This window comes from Gopherus evgoodei, chromosome 18, assembly GCF_007399415.2.
Source record: "Gopherus evgoodei ecotype Sinaloan lineage chromosome 18, rGopEvg1_v1.p, whole genome shotgun sequence".
NCBI lineage: Eukaryota > Metazoa > Chordata > Testudines > Testudinidae > Gopherus > Gopherus evgoodei.
In genome coordinates this window covers 12,130,759-12,150,122 of record NC_044339.1, presented here as the reverse complement: position 1 = coordinate 12,150,122, position 19,364 = coordinate 12,130,759, and the positions used below count along the sequence as shown (strand labels likewise).

Here is a 19,364-nt window from a genome sequence, read left to right as displayed (position 1 = left end):
TTCAGTGATAAACCTGTAAAGTGATAAACAACCCAACTGTTTTGAACACTTCACTGTGTTACAACAAAAGACAAAGTCATTTCAAGGCAAAGTTACACTTTCTTCCACTGTCATGTGTATTAACTGAAAGCTTGGGAATGTCTGCTCATGAAAATGAAAAAAAAAATTGTTACAGTTCCTCCTATCACTGATGCATAGTAATTAGCATACTGCAAAATCTGGAGTATATAATAGTCTGATTCATTTTAAATATATATTATTCCTACTGTAACTACAGCATAAAGCAAAGGACAATAAGAAAGACTGCAAATCACATGCTAGAATAATTTTACATTTCAGCACCAGCAGCATAGTCACAGCTGAATGGTTTAAATGAAGAGCAGGATGAGGCTGGGTTGGGTTTATATATAAATGCAGTGAATAACTTTATTTCTGTGTTTCCCTGCCAGGGGTCTAGGGCTTTGAAAAATATTTGATGCTAATCAGGAGCAGGAAATTATATAATAATTGCCTTAGTCTAAGATTAACCCTATTCTTCATGAAAGGACAGCCCAGATTCAGAAACTGGGCCCAGCTACTGGTTTAATGGCTAAAGGTTAAGAACAGTGTCTTTGTGCACATTATTCAGTTGGGCCCTTTCTTTGGAATGAGGAATAAGATTTGTGAGACCTTTGATTTCTGAGCCAGAATTTCTATAACTGGAGGGGAGGAAGGGTAAGGAGATACTAGGGCTCCAATGTAATCTACACATGTAATTTTTCTTTCCTAGAAGTCTGGTTCTGAAGTGAGCATAGCAAATTGGGTGTGTAAGTTAGAACAACCCTATAAATGTCATGCTGATTATTTCTACATTCCTCTCTCTCCATTTTGTGTGTGAATTAAGTGCCTTATCAAAAGTTACAGGGCTTGAGGAGCTATTATTCAGATAGTATGAGAACTGTTGAACTGCATCCTCCACAACAGTGGTCTGTCATACTGACCAGATCAGATGTGCTATCAGAACCTGAGATTCTCAGTGCTCTGGACAAGGTGAGCAATGCATGGCATCTCCACATGTACACAAAAACGCTGGAATTAATGTATGCTTTAGAGCCTCTGTGTGCTGCTGCTAGTTCCAGTTTGCAACCATTGGTTTCTTCAGAGCATGTATACTGTATTTAAAAAAAATCTTTGTGATAAAGTCAGCACATTACCTTAAAGTGCACTTCTGACTCTGAAACGTGACTGAAATTGGCACTAAGAAGTTCCATGTTTATTTTTTCTCAATGATTTCGAGATCAAATGTGATCTGTTTATAATTAAAAATGTTTGTTTCTCACTGGCAACTATGCAAACTCACCTTGGACTTTGATAGTCAAGCTAGGTTCTTTGTAGCTCACGCATCATCATAGGTAATAAAGATACTGTAGGACAAATCAGTGACATTTGGGCAGTCCCACTGCCTTAACTGGGCTAACAGATTGGAATTTTAGTAAACAATTCTACTGATAATGCCCAGGAAAGAACAGAATTCACCTCTCTCTCTCTCTCAGCTATGTTGGTTCTGCAGGGCTGACGGGAATAAAAAGCAATAAAGATGTAGTTTAGTCATTAAAGTCATCTGATGTGACCCGGAATACACAAGCAGAACAGATATTTTCTGTGAGAGAGTGCTGTTTATAGTTACCTTTCAGAGTAAAATTGCACTTTAAGTCTGAGATTTACTTTGTAAATCATGATGCCAATGTGTTTTGTGATAATTTATTTATATAATTCAAGAGAAGCATTGTGCACTAAACAGAATGCTCTGTAGTGGCTTGGTCTACACATGTTATATTTTGCTGGTCTTTGATGCAGTTATGTGTAATAGGTGTTTCAATAAAAATGTTGATGATAAGCAAGTGTATTAATTTGTTTAGCATTGATAAAATTAATCAACGTCTAGTAGCCTAAATCTTAGAAGCTTTTCCACAGGGTATCACCTATAGCAATGGGATTCTGCATGGGTGAAACAGTCTGCCTATGCAGAGCAGCTTGCTGGACTGGAGTCATAGTTCTATTGTGAAAACTGATCATTCCTTTCTATTGTACCACTAGAACCCACAAACCAACACAGCATCAATTTCTACTTTGATTACCCAATCTTGGTCCCAATAAAATCAATGGCAAAACTCCTGTTGACTTCAATGAGACTAGATGCGGCATGTTTATCATTAATTTTCTAGCTATTAGGGCATTTTGGAATAGCTACCTTCCCCACAACAACAGAGATGTAGCTAGTGAGTATGGGTCAGTGGGTTGCATTCTTGCCTCTGGGCAAAATGATCCCACATTAAAACATGATATCAGACAAAATGTGACACTGTTGTGTTGAACTATTAAAGATGTCATCTTTCCGAGAAGTTGCCAAATTGAGAGCTATATTGCTATTCCTGTATAGGCAGGGCAATAACTACTCCTCCAGTATAAGTCACTTTTATACATAACTCTGTGTCCACATGGAGTTATACAAGTATAACAATTTTAATACAAATATCACACTCTGACCTAAAAAGTTATATCAATAAAATTTTCAAATGCTGACCAGCCCTAAAAGACCCCAAAAATATTGAAAATCTAGTATTCACACAAATAATCCAGTTCACTGAATAAATTCAAACAACAAATACATTTACAGGAATTATATTCTGTTCACAGATGTACTGCAAGAGGGATAAAAAGGCTACATTTGTCAGATGAATTATTCATTGTTCTCAGCTGTACTGTATTATGAGAATATTATGTTTATACTACACATTTCATCCATTCAGAAGAAGCTTAAAATATTTTACAAACAATATGTCTGCTTGGAATCACTTTATCTAATACTGAAATGCTGCTTTCTCCATGGTGGAATGTTAACAGCTGCCTAGCTGTGCACAGCAACACTATGCAACAGTATAGAACTTTGAAACTAGAGGGGAATTTATGGGGCAGAATTAAATGACTCCTACTGGAATTTGGCCAGCACTCTGGGCTATGCTTACAAAAATCTCCATGGGATCCATAATGAGCTCAATTGTAAAGGATACTTTTTTATGTCTCATCTTAAAGCTGGCAATTCAAGCAGTATAGCCTCTACACCTAGGCTTATAGTTTGGTACTGATTTAAAGGGAAGAGGTCCACCTACTGAACTATTAGCATAACTTTCTACACTATGTCAGTTTTCTCTGGAAGTTTCCTATCTATGTTCTTATGCAGCACCCATCACCATCATATTTTAAGCCCAGATCCTTGAAAGTATATAGGCTCCTAACTTCCATTGATTTCCATAGAGGTTAGGAGACTAAATACCAGTGAGGATCTGGGCCTTATGCCCTTCCAAGCAGTGACCCAGCTGAACCCTCCTTATTGTGGGAGAGATGCCTGGAAGGATTACGCCAAAATAACCCATGATCCATCTATGCAGCATTTATCTTTCTAAGAAGCAAGAACAGAGCCCTTTTCGGTTCCTACATTGACCACTTAATAACTTATATGTAGATTTTAACTCTTTGACTGGGGGGAAATGCTATTTTATAAACTACAAATTGTTTGTCTGGGTAATTCCCTGTTACACTATATGCTAGAGAAAAATACCATTTTCAGAAGAGGAAGAATGCCTTGGTATCCCAGTATTCTACTTCCATGGTCACATGGGTCAAGTAGGCACAATTGTTAGCTCCAGAAATGTGGTCAGAGTTTTGAAACCAGGTTTGTGAAATCCTGGCTCTCAATTCAGCAGCAGCTAAATAAATATAGTAGTTGAGACTGTTGCCTCATTCAAGATTCTGACTAATATAAATGTCAATTTCACCATTCTTTTTTGCTACAGCAGCAGCACAGTCTGGGTTAAAGTTTAAAAGTCACATAATTTTTCTTCTTTCAGATATTTATAGGTTCCTCTGTGGTGCTCACCGCTATAGCATCTGAATACCTCACACCTGTGATTAAAGTAATCCTCAGAACACATCTCAGAAATAGGGAAAATATTGTTATCCTCATTTTACAGATGAGGAAACTGAGGCACAACAGTAAAATTATCTTTCTGTGGCGAACTGGGAATGTTCTTAATGTTTTCTCTGAATGCTGTGGTGGTGCCTCAGTGTCCCCTGTGCAGTTCTTAAGTATCTAGGTGGTGGAATAAGGGTGTCTGATTGCTACAGAGCAAAGGGCCAGTGCACCTAAATGCCTGGCACTCTGTCTCCTAGCAACTGATGGTCTGGGCCCCTTCTCTGCAAAGGTGCCAGCTGAAGGTGTTGGAGACAAAGAGGTCAGGTGACCTCCTGGCCCGGGAAAGGGGCTGAGCAGAGAGGAGGGGCTGGAGGGGGTTTTGGAGTCTGGGGATGAGGAGTGAAGTGCAGATGTGAGGGTCTGGCTCAGTGCCCCTCAGAATGGACCCGGCTGAGGGGTCTGGCTCACGGTACCTGCAATCTCTGTTTTAGACCCTGTTCCTGTCATCGAATAAACCTCTGTTTTACTGGCTGGCTGAGAGTCACGTCTGACTGCAAAGTGGGGGTGCAGGACCCTGTGGCTTCCCCAGGACCCCGCTGGGGCGGGCTCGCTGTGGGAAGCGCACGGAGGGGCAGAGGATGCTGAATGCTCCAAGGAGAGACCCAGGAGGTGAAGACGTGTGAGCTTCTTGCCCTGAACAAGTCTGCTCCAAGGGAGAGGAGGCTCCCCAAAGTCCTGACTGGCTTGGTGGAGAGCAGTTCCAGAGCATGGCCTGGTGACTCCGTGACACTTTCCCATACACATATCTTTGGTGAACTCTGGAGCTCCTAGCCTTATTCTTAATCCACTAGTGATTACTAGACTAGAGTTTCTCAACCAATAGGCTGCGACCCTCAGGGGGAAGTAGGAGGAGTTGCAAGATGTTGTAATAAAAATGTCAATCTAAAGTAAAGAAAATCTTGCTCCCTATACAGTCCTATACTTCAAGGTCAAACGTATCAAAACACACACAAATAGTATAGGCTTATTGTTATAATTCATGTTTTATACTCATAGTAAATGTAAGGTGGTCATGAACATTTTTTTGCTTTGAATAAGAAGTTGATAACCTGAAAAGAAACACTGTTCTAGACCATACTGCCTCCTGGCTTTTATTTATATACACAATGGAGAAAGGTCACTTCACAACAGAAAAATAAAGGAAGCCAAATATTAGAATCACCTCATTTCCATATGTAAAAGGGGTAAGGGCTTCCATCATCTTCATTCTCCCAAGGTCAGTCAATTACTACATGCCTGGACTCACATTCCCCTTTCCATGCAGAAGCACTTGCTTAGCAGAATACTGATTACTTTAGTTACTGAAAAAGGTAAAGTCCCACCATCTAAGGAGAAAGGATTCCTTGCACTCTATCCCTCTTCCTCCACTTGAAGACAGGAAATTCTCTACTGAAATCACCCTCTGCTCTAATCCTTATGTTCTATACCTCCATATGTGGCATTTGATGTAGCATCACAGGGATGAATTATTCAACATATCCATGTTACCTTGTGCATTCCCTTTACTTGATCAGGCTTTGTATGTATTAAAGAACTTGCAGGTCATGTCTTCTATCTATATACAAGACAGCACTTTATACTTGTAATATTAATTATTATTTCTGAGGGTTTTAAAGTGTTTTTCAAATAGGGACATTACTATTCACATTTCCCATATGGGAAACTGAAGCACAGTTACAAAGAAATTCAGTGACAGAGTTGTGAATTAAATCTAGGTCTCTCAACTTCCATTTTCTTGCTCTGACTACTAGACCCACTACCCATCTGACAGTGTTCCCAGACTGAGAACAGAGAAAGGATTTGAGCAAGAAAAGTGGTGACCAAAGCTACTGCAATCACTGTGCACATTGGCAACACAGCTGGATTCCAGCTTGTCTTGGTCATAATTCACAGCATAAAAAGGTCTGAGAACACAGAAGAGGAAACTTAGAAACACAGAGGTTACATGATCAAGGTCATTCACTGTAGAGCCAAGAATCAGAATCAGATGTCTTTTTTTTTTTTCTCTAACCACTACACTATACTGCCTTCTATTTCCCATCCAGACATTGAGGAAAGGCGTTAATGTAATTATTTTGGCATAATTCAGAAACAAAAGGAATGTGCACTGTAGTTTCTAATACTGTGGCAAGGAGGTCACCTTCCTCCCCCTGATATAAGGTCATGCACAGCATAAGGATCAGTCCTTTGTACCTCTATTAGCATATCATATTCATAATAAGGAGATTAACTTTCTCCAGACTCATGTAGGTTTCCAACCTAGGAGCCTGGATCTGACGCACCTGCACTGTCCCTCACTTACTAACTACAAAATCTGTCCCTGATTCCCCTCTTAAACTGATGGGGGCAGGGAGTGACCATGAAGAGGTTAAACTATTCACTGGTTTCTCCACTGTGACTCATGGGCCGGTAACATTTGCTCCACACAAAGATTTCAGACAGTGTGAACTTTCCCCTCCAATCCCAGCTGAAGCTAATTGTACTTCCACCCCCTCTTCCACTTCTTGTTTGGCCAGTGGCATATCCCCACGAACAAGGCTGCCAGCTGTAACCCCTCCCACAATTCCCCTCATATAGGGCCTAAGTGGGAGCTACTCTCTTTGTCCTTTCCGTGTAGTCAGTGTGCACTTCCCCTTGGGGTTTTTGCTGTAGCAGCCTAGCCATGCCTGTGGACTTCAGTGGCACCTGGAACCTTGTGAGCAGTGACAATTTTGAAGGTTACATGCTGGCGTTGGGTAGGTGAAAATGATAGAATTCTATGCACAGGGGGTTGAACTCTGCTAAAATCTAGCTGAAGTTTTCCTTCTCTGTGTGGGGAGAGGAGGCAATTATTGTCTCCTTGTAGGAAGACCTAATTTCCCCCTTTCTTTACTCACCATAGGCCAAAAAAAGGGGCTAGTCCCTCACTGGTCTGCCTGATCAGTGTATGGTGTGGGATACATTGTAACTAATAAATAGTATGCTGTTGTTTCAGGAGTTTTTGCTCCCTGTAGTGAAACTTGATATCAGTCCTTGGTTGGTGTCTTTCTCATGGGGACTTAGCAGTGTTGCTTTACTTCAGGGGAGGGAGGGATTTCTTTATTCTCTCTTTTTTTTAATATGCATGTTAGTTATTTGCAAGAATAAGATTATTTTTTTAGAAGTGCCCCCCCACAATAAGATCTTCTACATCCTTACTAGGGCTACAAGGAAGCTACAAGATACTCACTTTCCTTGTCAGTGACAATGTCCTTGACCTTCCTTGTTGCTAAATATCTGTTTAAATGCCAGTCCTCTAATACAGCAAGAGCTGGGTCTAGCAGACCACTGCTGCAAAATCACTTTTTAACTGTGGTGACCCTAAATAGAATGATGACCATATCCTCTTTAGTGGTCCTTTCTCTGGCATGCTTTAGGTCAGTGATTCTCAACTGGTGGGGGTGGGAGATGTGAGCAGGTTTCAGGGGTCTCAAGCAGGGCCAGCATTAGACTCTCTGGGGCCCAAGGCAGGAAGCTGAAGCCCCAGTTCCTGAGCCCCACCACCCAGGGTTGAAACTGAAGCCTGAGCAATGTAGCTTTGTAGGGGCCCCTGTGGTATGGGGGCCCCAGGCAATTGCCTGGCTTGCTACCCCCTAACAATGGTCTTGTCTTTATATACAAAAAAGCAGTTGTGGTGCACGTGGGCCATGGAGTTTTTACAGCATGTTGGGGGAGGGCCTCAGAAAGAACCTAGAAAAGATGTTCTCACCCTTTTTAACTGCTGAAACTTAACATCTGAACTGCTGATAATAATGGGGACAGACCAATTATATGCAATAACAAGGAGAATGTGGGAGAGGAACTAGAAAGGGTCTCAGTGCCATAATACTCTTGTAATGTAACAGCAAATGTAGGCTATCCCTTTAGAACCTGTAACAAATCTGGGAAACTTGTTTTTTTGTAAATGCCTAAGATGTCAGAAGTGTGGTGAATGGCCCTGACTCTTTCCAACAGTTATGCATGCAACTTAAATATATTGCTTGGTGTTGGTCTTAACATCCTATTTCTTATCCCATAGGAAAACTGCCAATAGATAAACTATTTGCAAACTGGACACCATCAGATTAGGCCTGAATAAAGACTGGGAGTGGTTCGATCATTACAAAACCTAAACCTAATTTTTCCCCTACTGTTACTCCTACCTTCCTGTCAACTGTCTGAAATGGGCCACTCTCATTACCACTTCAAGTTATTTTTCCTTTGTTGGTATCCTGCTGTTAATGAAATTGTCTTGTTAGACTGATCTCACACTTGGTACGACCACTCACAGGAGCAGGTATAAATGCATTAAAAGATGTTTTTTCCGCTCCCTGCATCTGATGAAGTGGGTTGTAGCCCACACAAGTTTATGCTCAAATAAATCTGTTAATCTCTAAGGTGCCACAAGGACTCCTTGTTTTGCTGATACAGATGAACATGGGTACCACTCTAAAACCTGCCCATTAATGTTCACCCTGCCTAAATAGGGGAGTAGACACTTGCATGAATCCCCTTGATGAATGGGAGTTCTTCTCTCTCTGAAGAGGGAATACTGAGGAGCAGCTGAGTTAAATATAATGGCTGCTCCCAAAAGACTTATTAAAGCCAAGTTGTGCTGAAGTGAGTTGAAATCACCCTTGCAATAAATGGCTCCAGGAAGTTGTTGCAGCAGAGTAATCTTACTGGGATTCTCTGCCTTTATTGCAAACAGATTTTTTTCCCTCCTTTTTTTATTCTAGTTTGCTCTTTCTAGTGTTTGTAGTATGGGTTACAAGGACATGGGAAGAAAACTAGGTCAACTGATTGCTGGGAGGATGACACTGCGAAAAAATTAAGCAACAGAATTAGAAACTGAAATTTTACCCAAGCATGGAACAAGGGCTAGGGTGGATGACGGGACATAGCTTTCAAAAAATAACTTGACTGATGCTGCTGAGAAAAGCCTGGATACTAACACTAGTTTTTCAACTTTTAACCATAAGATGTATAAAAGTATTGTAGTTTTTCTACATTGCTTCTGATATCTAAGGTTACATGGTCAAATGCTGCAGCATCATGATCAGCAATATATAATAGTAGTGCAGAGTTAACCCTTCTACTTAAGGACCACTCATTGAAAAGTGGTGGTATGTATAAACATGACCATCTAATTGACTTACTGGGTTTGTGTGGATTTTTTATCTTGGATGTGGTGACAGACCATGTCTTCAGCCTGGCATGCTTGAATATAACCAAAGCAGCAGGTCAGATATGTGAAGCTATCTGAGCTTCATGTGAACCATGCCAACTGCATTGTTCCTAGTGAGCAGAGAACTAATACTTGAACTGTCTACAGTTGGTAGAAATGGAAGACTTATTGTGGCTCTCCTTCTCTAAAGAGTTTGTATTCTGAGCATGAAATTGGGAGGCCATGTCTTGACTCCCAGACCATGTGGCATGTACAGAAACAAATGTTTGTCTTAAAAAGATCACGTGAAGAAGAAACATTGTTGGGAGTGTTAGCTTGAGCTGAATGTCTCCATTGCCAGTAAACTTAAACACTAATGCATGTAGTGTTCTGAACTAACAGCTCAGGGATACAGGCCCTTGCCAGTGGCAATAGTCACTGGCTAGTGGTCTCATGCACCATATGAAAAGAGTCTAGTCTTGCAGACTCACTACTGATCAGCAGCCGCTGCATGGGAATTGGCAGTCCCTGGAAATGGTTTGAGTTTAAACCATCAGCCTGGTAATGGTGCTGTAATGTGAACAGTTAAAACTACTTAAGAATCCTTAAGTTTCTTTCCCTATGGAGCATGGGTAGCAGTAGTGCCCTCTCTTTAAAGAGCAAGGACAGACACAGTTTACCTTCAAAATGCAAGATTATTCTTTGAACTACTCAACCAAATGGCTAAGTGGCTTGGTTTGGCTGCCAAAACCATAAGCATTTAACTCTCTGCTTTTGACAGCCCCTTGCCTTCTACTGATTATAAATCCTACATGTGTGAGGGAAAACATTATGCTGGTAATCATCCAAAAGACAAACAGGTGAGGCTAAACAGCTCCTTAATGGAGCAAATAACACTACATAATAGGTGTCCAAGCTACAGTGGGTACATCTTGCATACTCTGGGCAGGGAGATGTGAACAGTTCCTTGTAACAAAGGAATAACCAATAACATGGAGAGCTCCGACTCCACAGTTAGGAAGCTCTATAGGACCAAATTCTGATTTATTTTTTATTACACATGCAGATCTCATCTGATGTCAACTTTAGCTGGGTTAGCATAACTAAGTACAGGCCAGACTTTACCTTAGCTTCCAACCCAGCAGTAGCATCCATTGGGTTGTACTACTAAACCAGAAGTCAATTTAGTCAACACCTGTGCCAGCACTGGCACACTACTCTGACTCACCAATAGTGTAAGGTTGTAGAACCGATAAATGAAATTGTTTTCAATTGTTCACTTTATTTATGTAACTTCTGTTCACCATTCACTACACTTGCCTACACTGTAACTTCTGTTCCATATTGTAATTCAAACCCCATTTTAAAACACTCACTCCATTTTGTAAAAGCTTCCTCCAACCTTCATTTTTGGAAACCCTGCTGTAATCTTATTAGTTTAGATGTGTGAATGAGGTATGTATGAATGATGGAATCAACCTCCAGCCCCAGCCTGTCCTGATGAGATAAAGTTCAAATACCAACGGCTGAAGACCTAGACAACAGCCTTAAACAAAGTAAGAAGCATCCATCCTAAAAAGGAAAGGACAACAGAAGGAATTCAAAGCCAGGTTCAAGGCTGAAAGTAACGCCTGCAATTGATGGGTGATCAATCTAAACCCAGAGGCAGCGTGACACAGCAAGACCTATAGACTTTGAATCCAAACTAAAAGCCTATTAAAAAAAAAAGAAGGGTGAGATGAGACTCTGGGTAACATTCTGCTGCCAACATGGAAGAACATCTGTGCCTGCCCAACAGAGATCCAACTCAGCCTTGTGCCCAGCTTTCCTGGCCAGTTAGCTGCCACAAGCTACGAACCCAAGCTGCAAAATCAAGCCATGAACAGCTATCTTCCGGACTGGTAACTATGCAGCAGCTGCAGAACACCTGATGAATGTGGGTGTCTGTGTATAGGTATTAGGCATAATGTGTGTGTGTAAGAATTAAGATATTAGTTGTTAGTCATAAATTGTTATCATAATAAATGTGGCATCTTTGCCTTGTCCCCTTTAATAAGATCCTGCAGGTTTTTACTGGTCTAATATAATTGGTATAACAAGGTGACCCATCTAGTTGAGAATCTCTGTCTCTCTCCCCTGTACCAGGCTAATAAAATCCCAGCAACCTAGCTTGGGAGTTAGACTGCATAGTGTAGTACATCTTTGTGAAAGAGTAAAATACTAGGTAGAAACATTGTTGAAAGGGCCTTTCATGTACCTCCAACATAGAGCTGCACTAGCAGCACCCAAACCTGGATTGGCTCTAGGAAGCACTCTTGTGGGCAGTGCTGATTAGTGTAGCCTGGGTCTGGTAGGCTGGCAAGTACCAAAAAAGTTGATAATGTTGAATCTCTCCTAAGGTATTGACTTTGCAACTCGCAAGATAGCAAAAATGCTGAAGCCACAGAAGGTGATTGAACAGGAAGGCGATTCATTCTCCATCCAAACCACCAGCACTTTCAGAAGTTACTTTGTCCAATTCAAAATTGGAGACGAGTTTGAGGAAGACAATAAAGGCCTAGATCATAGAAAATGCAAGGTAAAAAAAAAGCTGTACTTGCTCAAATCACAAGGCAAAAATCCACCAAACTGCTTTAACTGACCAAAGATGAATCGTTAGTTTTGAGACCTAAATGTTGTTTTCAAACTCTTATTGAAGGAACCCTCAATTTTTTTGAGGTGGGGGTAGGAACTGCTTGTTTACTCAATGGCATAATGTGAGATTTAAGGTAGCCCACTTCCTACAGAGCATGATATAGAAGCACTAACTGTGGGGAGCAACTTACCCTGGTAAGGGAGAGGGGCTACAAGAATGTGGTCTAAGACTAACGTTAAGTGGTGTCTGTGTGTCTCTCTCAAATGCAGAGTGTGGTTACCTGGGACAATGACAAGCTTGTTTGTGTCCAGACTGGTGACAAGAAAAACAGGGGCTGGACTCATTGGATTGAAGGCGATCAGCTATATCTGGTATTTAGTTAGATTCCAACTGTGAATTAACTTTATGGCTCTGCATGAGGGATCTATACTGCTGCTTTGATTTGGGTTAACTGATATGTTCCCATACAATTCTCTGTGCAGTGGCTGCTAGGGTTTACTAACATAAACATTACCAGGAAAGAAAGAGAATCTACATACATGTGGCTGGTACAGAGGGCAAGGACTCTACTATCAAGGAGAAGAGATGTCTCTTATAGTAGACTTATGAAAATGGCTTGGAAGCATTTCAGTATCAAAATATCTGACTTCTTTTCAGTCTCAATCTTGTACCTGGGCTTGGCATTCCTGAACTTCCTCTTCTAGAGTTGGTACTCTTGTCTATCCACCCTATTGTTTGAGTGTCTCTCTCTGGGTATTGCAACAGGGACAAGAGACTACTTAGAACATAACACTAAATATTAAGAGCTACTAGACTCCTGGCTTCAAGCAGTGCAAGAAGGTTATATAAGCCTTGGAAGAGAAATATATGTTAACTTCCACCCTCTTCACTTGCTCCATTAGTTCTCAGGGTAGTATTCTGCCCTCTCCACCCACTCCAGTCCTCAAAAGACCAAGTGACCTCTGCAAGATGAGGATTGTCTGGCACAAGGCAGCCAACCTTCTCCTGAGAAGGTGTCAGAATTTTACCATTGTACATTGCCAAAGAGTCACAGAAATAAGTCTGTAGCCCCAATCAGCTTCCCTGCAATCTTAGTGCCTCCCACCCACCAGCAGCCCTGCCAATCAGTGCCTCCCTGCCCCCTTGATCAGCTGTCTTGTGTCATGCAGGAGGCTGGGGGGGGGGCACAGAAAGGAACAAGGGCACAGTAAGCTCAGGGAGGGAGTGCGAAGGGGTGGAGTGGGGGCATGGCCTGTGGCAGAGCCAGGGGTTGAACAGTGAGCACCCCAAGCACATTGAAAAGTTGGCACCTATAGCTCCAGCCTCAGAGTTGGTGCCTATACAAGGAATAGCATATTAACTTCTGAAAGGCCACAGGTTTGCCACCCTGCATTAGATTAACCTATAAAACTTTGCGGGGGGCACACATTGAAGAGAATGCAGGGGACTCATAAGAAATAGAGCCAAGCCCTCTGAGCCAAGTTTACATTCAGAAAAGAGGTGGGGGTAGGTGGGAAGAGTGGGCCAAAACCCAGGGAAGGGATAGCAGTGATGTAGATAAATTTCCACTCTACCTGTGGTACTTACATGTCCCCATCACCATGGTATTAGAATACCTCACATCACAGCCCCATAGTCAGGTAAAGCGGTGCTGTTATTCCCATTGTACAGATAAGGCACTGGGGAACACCCTAGAGTGACCAGATGCCCCAATTTTTATAGGGTCCATCCTGATCTCTGGGGCTTTCTTATATAGGTGCTTATTAACCTCCATTCTTGTCCCAACTTCAGATTTGCTGTCTGGTCACCCTAGACACAGACTAAAAGCCAGGTTTTCAAAGGCACCTAGCAGGGGTAAATGTTGTCTAACTCTGGATAAAATGGCTCAGATACTTAAGTATGAAGTGTATAGTTGTTGACCTGAGATGTTAATATCAGAGTGGAGACACTGATGGCAATAGTTTTATTTGATTTGTTTAGAAGACTTGACCCTCCAACTTCCTTTTAAGAGGAAGAACTGTCCAGAGCACTTGTGCTTTTCCTTTCCTGTGTGCAGTGGACCTGACACCTCAAGTCTCAGTTTTTTTTCCCCTCAACTTAAAATGTGGAGTTGTCTTGGTGTTTGGTTTTAAATAGTTTTCACAGGAGAATAACTCAAGAACTGCAGTGTTTAAGATCCTTCTGGAAAGTGACTAGTCTCTAAAGAGAAGGCAGTGTTGCCAAATCTCATGCTTATTGTTATCCTTAAAGCACAGACTCCTGGAGTCAAGTGGCTGTAACTTCATTCTTCATTCTTAAAGAAGTTAAATTTCTAGCTCTTGTTTCCCCACAGCCACAACTTCAAAATGTGGTGCCATTGCACTGTAAAGGCTCAAAACAGAATATAAATAAAACCACCAAATCTTTTGCACATTTTTAAAGCTAATCATTTTTTATGAGGCTGATTCATAGTATTGCTAACCCCAGCTGTCTTTAAAAAAAATGACTAGACAGTGTCACTCTTCACTTCTGTTTAAAGTCAGTTTCTAGTCATATTTGTAGTAGGTAACAGCCCTAGAGTCCCAGGCAGCTGCAGCATAAATGCATGGGGCCTTGCCCTAGTATGGCGTGGGAAAACTACTGCCTGCAGGCCATATCTGGCCTGCCAGCCATTTTAATCTGGCCCTCAAGGTCCCACTGGGGAGCAGGGACAAGAGGGCTGCTTCACACAGCTCCTGGAAGCAATGGCATGGGGCCCCCCTCCAGCTTCCATGTGAAGGGGCAGAATGAAGTGGGGATGATGAGCAATGAGCATGAATAGCTGCATTTTGCACTGGGGTCACTTTTGAATTGCAGTGTGCTCTGGAATCCTGCATGCCATAACCCACTGTAGAGCACAGTGGAACCATAACATGTGTGGGTACTAGTTGCAGAGAGGCAGCAACAGCACAAGCTCTACATGATGCTCACCATGAGTTGCTTTAAGCCAATTCAACCTGATAAGTACCTGTCAGGATGACTCTTGTTACACAAGTAAAATAACATAACATTTGTTCTCTCTCCTTGTTAGGAGCTCCGCTGTGAGGACCAAGTATGCAAACAGGTTTACAAGAGAGCTTGACTTAGTCCAGCCTTGACTGACACTTGAAAAGCACATCAGTACAGAGCAGACCTCATGGAACCTGTTTCTTTATGTACATGGGTTTCTAGATTTCTGTAGGTCAATACTAAGCATCTCTTGATCAGGCATGTCTGTTTTTGTACTTGATCAGGAGAAGATGTAACTGTCCACAGTTCTGCTCTTAATAAACACTTGAACTATCTTGTCTGACTTGTACTGCTGTCATTTGGGGGGTGTAAGAAAGGGAGACTGTCCGGTAACTCAAGCCCCATCTAACCCTCAGAACTATGCCAGCATTCCCACAGACACCTAGAAGTCTCCTATGGATTCAAAAGGTCAAGATAATATCAAATCACCAGTTGTTATACTGGGAAGGTCAAATTACCATGGCTTATACCACCTATAGCAGTGCAGAGGGTCCAGATAACAGTTCATGTAGTTGAGGCCACCATTTCAGTTACTTCAGTAGAAGTACTTCCTCCTTTTTGAGGAGTGTAACAATGTCCTGAAAGGAACAAAACTGGGTGACACAGTGGGTTTTCACCCACAAAAGCTTATGCTCCAATACTTCTGCTAGTCTATAAGATGCCACAGGACTCTCTGTTGCTTTTACAGTTAGCCCTCTGATACTCTGCAGACCTCCTACAACCTTGATGCTAAATACTTAAGCTCCTTTACTCTAGTGTCTCTTTTGCCTATTAAAAATAGGCTTAAGAACTAACTTTCCTCCTCTGACACTCAACAATTGTGATGTCATTAAATAACTTATTAAGCTATAAGCCTACTGCAGGAGGTATTGCCTTAGATGCAGGTGGTGGTAACAGCTATTCAGGACTCTGAAATCTTATCTGAATACTAGAAACAAATGGCTGTGCCAAAGATCCAAGCTTTAGTTAACCTCTAAGGACTGCAGGGTTTCTGCAGCATCCCTAAATGCAACTTTTTAGAAGGAAGATCACAACACTTTGATATTAAAAATTTACTGGACTGATTTGAACATCAGATTGGAGTAGAATTACCATATTTATGTTTTGATACTGAAAACACAATTGCGTTGTAAAGATTCATTTATCTGAAAATGAAAAGCTGCAGGTTTTGGCAATTAGGAAGACTAGTAGGAGCATTTCACACCTGGGGAGATGACTGGTAGACTGAGGTTGAAGATACAGCACAGATTAGTCAGTTCCTAAAGGGTTGCCCTTACAACTGCTAAGGTTAGACATAATTTTCAAGAGCATAAATTCTGCTGCCCAATGATGGGATGGATTTTATAACCAGACTACATGGAGACTTAATTAGCAATAAGTATTGTAAGAGTATTAGTTCTAGTTAACTAATGTAGAAGATCTAAGATAAAAGTAAATATTTGGGCTATTAATTGCAGTTAACTCAATTAAAAAGACTAATCATCCTGTTAAACAATAGAATACCAATTAAAATATATTGAATATTTTGTTTTTCTTTCATATATTATGTATTCTGTTAATTGAAATCAGTTTATATTTTTTATTAAACATTTGCACTAAACAAAAGAAATAGCATTTTTTAATTCACCTCATACAAGTATTGTAGTACAATCTTCATTGTCAAAGTGCAACTTATAAATGTAGATTTTTTTTTGTCACAACTCCACTCAAACAAAAAATGTAAAACTTCAAAGCTTTCAAGTTCACTCAGTCCTACTTCTTTTACAGCCAATCACTAAAAGAAATACATTTGTTTAAATGTATAGGAGATGTTATCCTCTTCTTATTTACAATGTCACCGACAGTGAACAGGTATTTGCATGGTGGCACTTTTGTAGCTGGCATTGCAAGGTATTTATATGCTAGATATACTAAATATTTGTATGCCCTTTTATGCTTTGGCCAGCATTCCAGAGGACATGCTTTCATGTTGATGATGCATCACTTTTTTTTTTTTGTTTTAAAGTAAGCAATTCTCCCCCAAGGAGTTCAATGTTCCCTGCTCTGTTTTAGCCACATTCTTCCATATATTTTGTGTTATAGCAGTTTCAGATGACGAGCCAACAAATGTTAATTTTAAGAACACAATCACTGCAGATTTGACAAAAGGCAAAGAAGGTACTAATGTGAGATTTCCAAAGATAGCTATAGCACTGGATCCAAGATTTAGGAATCTAAAGAGCCTTCCAAAATCTGACAGGGACAAAGTGTGAAGCATGCTTTCAGAAGTCTCAAAAGAGCAATGCAGAAATTACGGAACCCAAACCACCAGAGAAGAAAATCAAACTTCTCCTGGTGGCATCTGACTCAGATAATGAAAATGAACATGCATCGGTCTGCACTATTTTGGATTGTTGTTGAGCAGAACCCATCATTAACCGGGACTAGTGGTTTCCATACTCTAACAACTTGTGAACCTCTTTCACTAAAATGTCAAGTCTTATGAACCATTCCTAAAAATGAATATTTCCAGGGATTTTCTCCTTTACCTGAGTATAAATTATAAAAGCAGTGATCTTGGAAATATAACATTTGTTTTTATGACATGCTTATTACACACTATATTATTATTTATCATTACAGTATTTTTATTACTTTATGACAAGGGCAACACTCTTCCAAGATCTCACTTTCATAACTTGTATCACTTTGAATAAGCCTGTTATAAGACAAGGCTCCTATGTTTCATCAAGGAGTATCAGATGTGAAACAGCATGAAGGTATTTAAGAAGCCAACTCAAAGAGTTCTTCCTACACAAGCATTCAGGTCTTGAGCAATCCCAGCAAAACAAAGCACATTACAACAAAGCTTAAACTTGTTCTTCATAATCATTTTAAAAACAAGACTAGCTGCCTATTTAATTTAAAAAATAGCAAAAAAAATCCACCTCCCTTTCCATTTCTTATAAGGAGTCTTGAAGTTTAAATCTTCTCACTGTGATAGATATGCTTGCTTTGATCTGCTTAGCTCTTGGAAGTCCAGGTGCTCTGAGCTGCTTGCCCCATGTGGACTGGGGTCCCTAAGGCCATCTCTGTCTGCCATTAGGGATTTTTTCCCCAAGAACCCCCTGTAACATTTCATGAACTCCAGTTTGGGAACCACTGGCCTGGATGCATGTCCCATGGAAGGATGGTTGAAGCATGAAGATAATGGAGCAGGTAATTAAGGAAATCATCTGCAAACACTTGGAGAGTGGTAGGGTGATAGGGAATAGCCAGCATGGATTTGTAAAGAACAAATCGTGTCAAACTTAACTGATAGAGTTCTTTGATAGGATAACGAGCCTTGTGGATAAGGGAGAAGCGGTGGATGTGATATACCTAGACTTTAGTAAGGCATTTGATACGGTCTCGCATGATATTCTTATAAACTAGGAAAGTACAATTTAGATGGGGCTACTATAAGGTGGGTGCATAATTGGCTGGATAACCGTACTCAGAGAGTAGTTGTTAATGGCTCCCAATCCTGCTGGAAAGGTATAACAAGTAGGGTTCCGCAGGGGTCTGTTTTGGGACCGGTTCTGTTCAATATCTTCATCAACGATTTAGATGTTGGCATAGAAAGTACGCTTATTAAGTTTGCGGACGATACCAAACTGGGAGGGATTGCAACTGCTTTGGAGGACAGGGTCAAAATTCAAAATGATCTGGACAAATTGGAGAAATGGTCTGAGGTAAACAGGATGAAGTTCAGTAAAGATAAATGCAAAGTGCTCCACTTAGGAAGGAACAATCAGTTTCACACATACAGAATGGGAAGAGATTGTCTAGGAAGGAGTATGGCAGAAAGAGATCTAGGGGTCATAGTAGACCACAAGCTTAATATGAGTCAACAGTGTGATACTGTTGCAAAAATAGCAAATGTGATTCTGGGATGCATTAACAGATGTGTTGTAAACAAGACACGAGAAGTCATTCTTCTGCTTTACTTTGCGCTGGTCAGGCCTCAACTGGAGTATTGTGTCCAGTTCTGGGCACCGCATTTCAAGAAAGATGTGGAGAAATTGGAGAGGGTCCAGAGAAGAGCAACAAGAATGATTAAAGGTCTTGAGAACATGACCTATGAAGGAAGGCTGAAGGAATTGGGTTTGTTTAGTTTGGAAAAGAGAAGACTGAGAGGGGACATGATAGCAGTTTTGAGGTATCTAAAAGGGTGTCATCAGGAGGAGGGAGAAAACTTGTTCACCTTAGCCTCCAATGATAGAACAAGAAGCAATGGGCTTAAACTGCAGCAAGGGAGATTTAGGTTGGACATTAGGAAAAAGTTTCTAACTGTCAGGGTAGTTAAACACTGGAATAGATTGCCTAGGGAAGTTGTGGAATCTCCATCTCTGGAGATATTTAAGAGTAGGTTAGATAAATGTCTATTAGGGATGGTCTAGACAATATTTGGTCCTGCCATGAGGGCAGGGGACTGGACTCGATGACCTCTCGAGGTCCCTTCCAGTCCTAGAGTCTATGAATCTGTGAAGGGGCATATGAATCTT

At 41.0% G+C, this 19,364-nt stretch overlaps 1 protein-coding gene across 1 annotated transcript; it reads left to right on the top strand.

Moving 5' to 3' along the window:
* The first annotated feature begins 6,633 nt into the window (after positions 1–6,633).
* On the top strand, positions 6,634–15,001 carry RBP7 (retinol binding protein 7). Its single transcript, XM_030537634.1, has 4 exons — positions 6,634–6,747; positions 11,576–11,754; positions 12,081–12,182; positions 14,861–15,001. Exons 1-4 carry the CDS (start codon positions 6,675–6,677, stop codon positions 14,909–14,911), a joined length of 405 nt encoding a protein of 134 aa, XP_030393494.1. The 5' UTR covers positions 6,634–6,674; the 3' UTR covers positions 14,912–15,001.
* Positions 15,002–19,364: the final 4,363 nt, after the last annotated feature.

Bases quoted from the DNA above. Each gene is read 5' to 3' on its own strand.
- RBP7 (XM_030537634.1), top strand. From the start codon at position 6,675: ATGCCTGTGGACTTCAGTGGCACCTGGAACCTTGTGAGCAGTGACAAT. The intron at 6,748-11,575 runs GTAGGTGAAAAT...ATCTCTCCTAAG, and splicing joins AGGTTACATGCTGGCGTTGG to GTATTGACTTTGCAACTCGC. The intron at 11,755-12,080 runs GTAAAAAAAAAG...TCTCAAATGCAG, and splicing joins TAGATCATAGAAAATGCAAG to AGTGTGGTTACCTGGGACAA.